General features: G+C 39.9%; 1 protein-coding gene across 1 annotated transcript in view; it reads left to right on the top strand.

Annotated features, from left to right (window-relative positions):
* LOC107090586 (zinc finger SWIM domain-containing protein 6-like) overlaps positions 1–2,481 on the top strand; it is a 79,580-nt gene that overhangs the window by 50,583 nt on the left and 26,516 nt on the right. Inside the window, exon 5 of the mRNA XM_015384048.1 lies at positions 1,456–1,635. Coding sequence (XP_015239534.1) covers positions 1,456–1,635 — 180 coding nt within the window. The remainder of the gene's footprint in view (positions 1–1,455; positions 1,636–2,481) is intronic.

The following is a 2,481-nucleotide window of genomic DNA, read 5'->3' as shown; positions in this document are numbered from 1 at the left end:
TATATATATATATATATATAATTCTATAAAAATATAAAAATAATATATAATAATAATAATAAATCGATCAGCAGCAACTTTACATTCTAGTCAATCCTCCCCAGAGGATTATTTCCTGACCTAAATGGGAGGTTATAACAGGTTTAGCTGCGGTAGGCTACTTCCTCGTTTAGCCTCGTGCCCATACGTACAATATCGTACCTCTGCTGTTGTAAATATTCATGAAGGGCTTAATTTACAACTAATCTGAGCAGAAAAAAATGTATAAAGCACAAAGATAACAAATAATGCATTAGCAGGAGGTGGTAATATTTAAGAAAGTTTTTGTATGCAACCAGAGGGAGTTACTGGTGTATAAATCTTTAAAATGTCAAATAATCTACAAAACATCCACCTCATTTTGGGAAATTCTCGCCTATTTTGCATACCCAAATCGAAAAGCAAATAACTTAGGAACTGCAAGCCCAAATTACACGTGTGATACATTATTTAAAAGCTAACTAACATGTACATGAACATTGGGTGAGTAAAACTCAGCCCAAGCTGCATCAGTTCAAACATGACTCAAAGTAATAGGTCTTTTTTGAACATCTGTAATAAAGACATGCTTGCTTGTTGTGGCTGCTTTGTCAAGTTGACATGTTGACATGCTGCTACAGCTGTGTTAATTGTGCTTTAGTGCTCGGTGTGTCCATATAATGAGCTTTGTTTTTGAATTGTGGAGAATCTAAGCTTTCAAACAATGTCTAAAATGTTTTTTTCAGAAGGTAATTGTATGGTTGGAAACTGGTATTTTTCTCTATTCATTAACAAAACAAAGAGACTGTTTTCTTTTTAGAAAATGTCCTACGCAGAAACTCACAGCACCTGTTTCAAGACAGCTTGTCCTCAGGGCGCCATCATACTGTCACTGAGGAGAGTAGAAACTCTTCCTGGTGTAAACGCTTCCCTTCACCTTATTTGTGATTTATTCTTCTTGTCTACTTCGTCTCCTGAAATGTCTCTTCAGGATCGTGGTGCCACCTCTTCCTCATCCTCCCTCTTCCTCATCCACCGTGTTCTTTTTCCTCATCTCACCTGCCAGCCTTCTTTAATACACCTTAATGTACTAATCTCTCCCCTCCTCTTCCTGTTTTCTATCGTTATGTTTTTCTGTAAGCTCTTTTGTAATCACTACTTGCATTAAAGCTGCAATGCTTGATAATATTTTACAACACTGGATTTAAGGGTTTATCTATGTAATCATTTTGAAGGAATCTTTAAAACTTATTAGACAAAGCAAGACGTCACACATCTGCACGGTTCCCCTTTAGCACAAGGAAGCGATGTCACTGATATCTTTTTTCCTCTATAGGTCACCATCTTTGTTAATTTGTTGTGCTGTGATAGCTTATTGCTGAATCTAGGCTGTAGGAGCAGAATGGGAATGTGAATGATCTCCGGTGTGTTCTGCAGGGGCCCTTTGGATGTGCATCGTGCTGAACCCTCACTGCAAACCCGAGCAGAAGGCTGCGTGGCTCCGGCAGCTCCGCAGGTGGAACGGTGTGGACGTGTGTCCCTTGGAGGATGGTAACCATGGCAGCGAGCTGATCAATCTGACCAATGCTCTGCCACAGGGCCCTCCTGGTAACCCAGGTGAGATGACACCCCGGCAGAGGCAGGAGCGTTTTACCTCCCCCTCTCTCTCACATGTCACCTTGTCAGCCGCCTCCTTCCTGGTGTGGCCTCCCTTCGTTCTGCTGCTGTAGTAACACCTTTCAGCCCTCCTCCCCCCGCCCTTACCTCTTTTAATCAAGTCTCCGTGCTTCAATCTTAGCGCCTGCAGGCCTTATTACCCGTCAGCGTGGCTAATAGAACGAGCCTAATAACACAGCAGAGGTCCTGCAGCCTTTTCTGTCTTTTTTCCTATTTCGGCTGCCTGCACTGAATCAGAGAAAGTGGCTTTCTCTCAGCCAGTAATAAGATGTTTGGAAGAAGGATTTTTATTACTGCCGGTGTTCTCATGCGGTCAGTATCTGCAGATCTGTGTCATGTTGACATTTTTCGGTTTTGTTCCCAGAATGTCTTCAGAATGTAAACAGGACATACATGTTGTGTATTCCAGAGGTATTGGTAATCCGCCATCGTTGTTATGTTGTTACCGCCCCTAAGGTCATGGCACTTTGTTGGGATTTTATGGGATTGTCTAAACTATTACTATCTTTACTGAGGTAAAAACTATAGATTCCCCTGTTTAAAAAGAAAAAAGACTGGTATAGTAAAGATTAAACCCTACTGAAGTTAAAAAAAAAAAATCACAGATTATAGATTCTACTAATAATACTAGTAATACAGTGTTTTTGCCTCAATCAATATAAAATAACTTTTAGAAGCTACATTAAAAACTGTTTAATACACAGAAAATGGGTTAATGTCATTACAAAATTCACACAGGATAAAACGAATTGAACTGAACTGAATATTTTATATACCGGTGTGTGT

The sequence above is a fragment of the Cyprinodon variegatus genome, unplaced genomic scaffold (genome assembly GCF_000732505.1).
Source record: "Cyprinodon variegatus isolate N-32 unplaced genomic scaffold, C_variegatus-1.0 Scaffold300, whole genome shotgun sequence".
In the NCBI taxonomy this organism is placed as follows: domain Eukaryota; kingdom Metazoa; phylum Chordata; class Actinopteri; order Cyprinodontiformes; family Cyprinodontidae; genus Cyprinodon; species Cyprinodon variegatus.
This window is presented reverse-complemented; position numbering and strand designations above follow the sequence as displayed.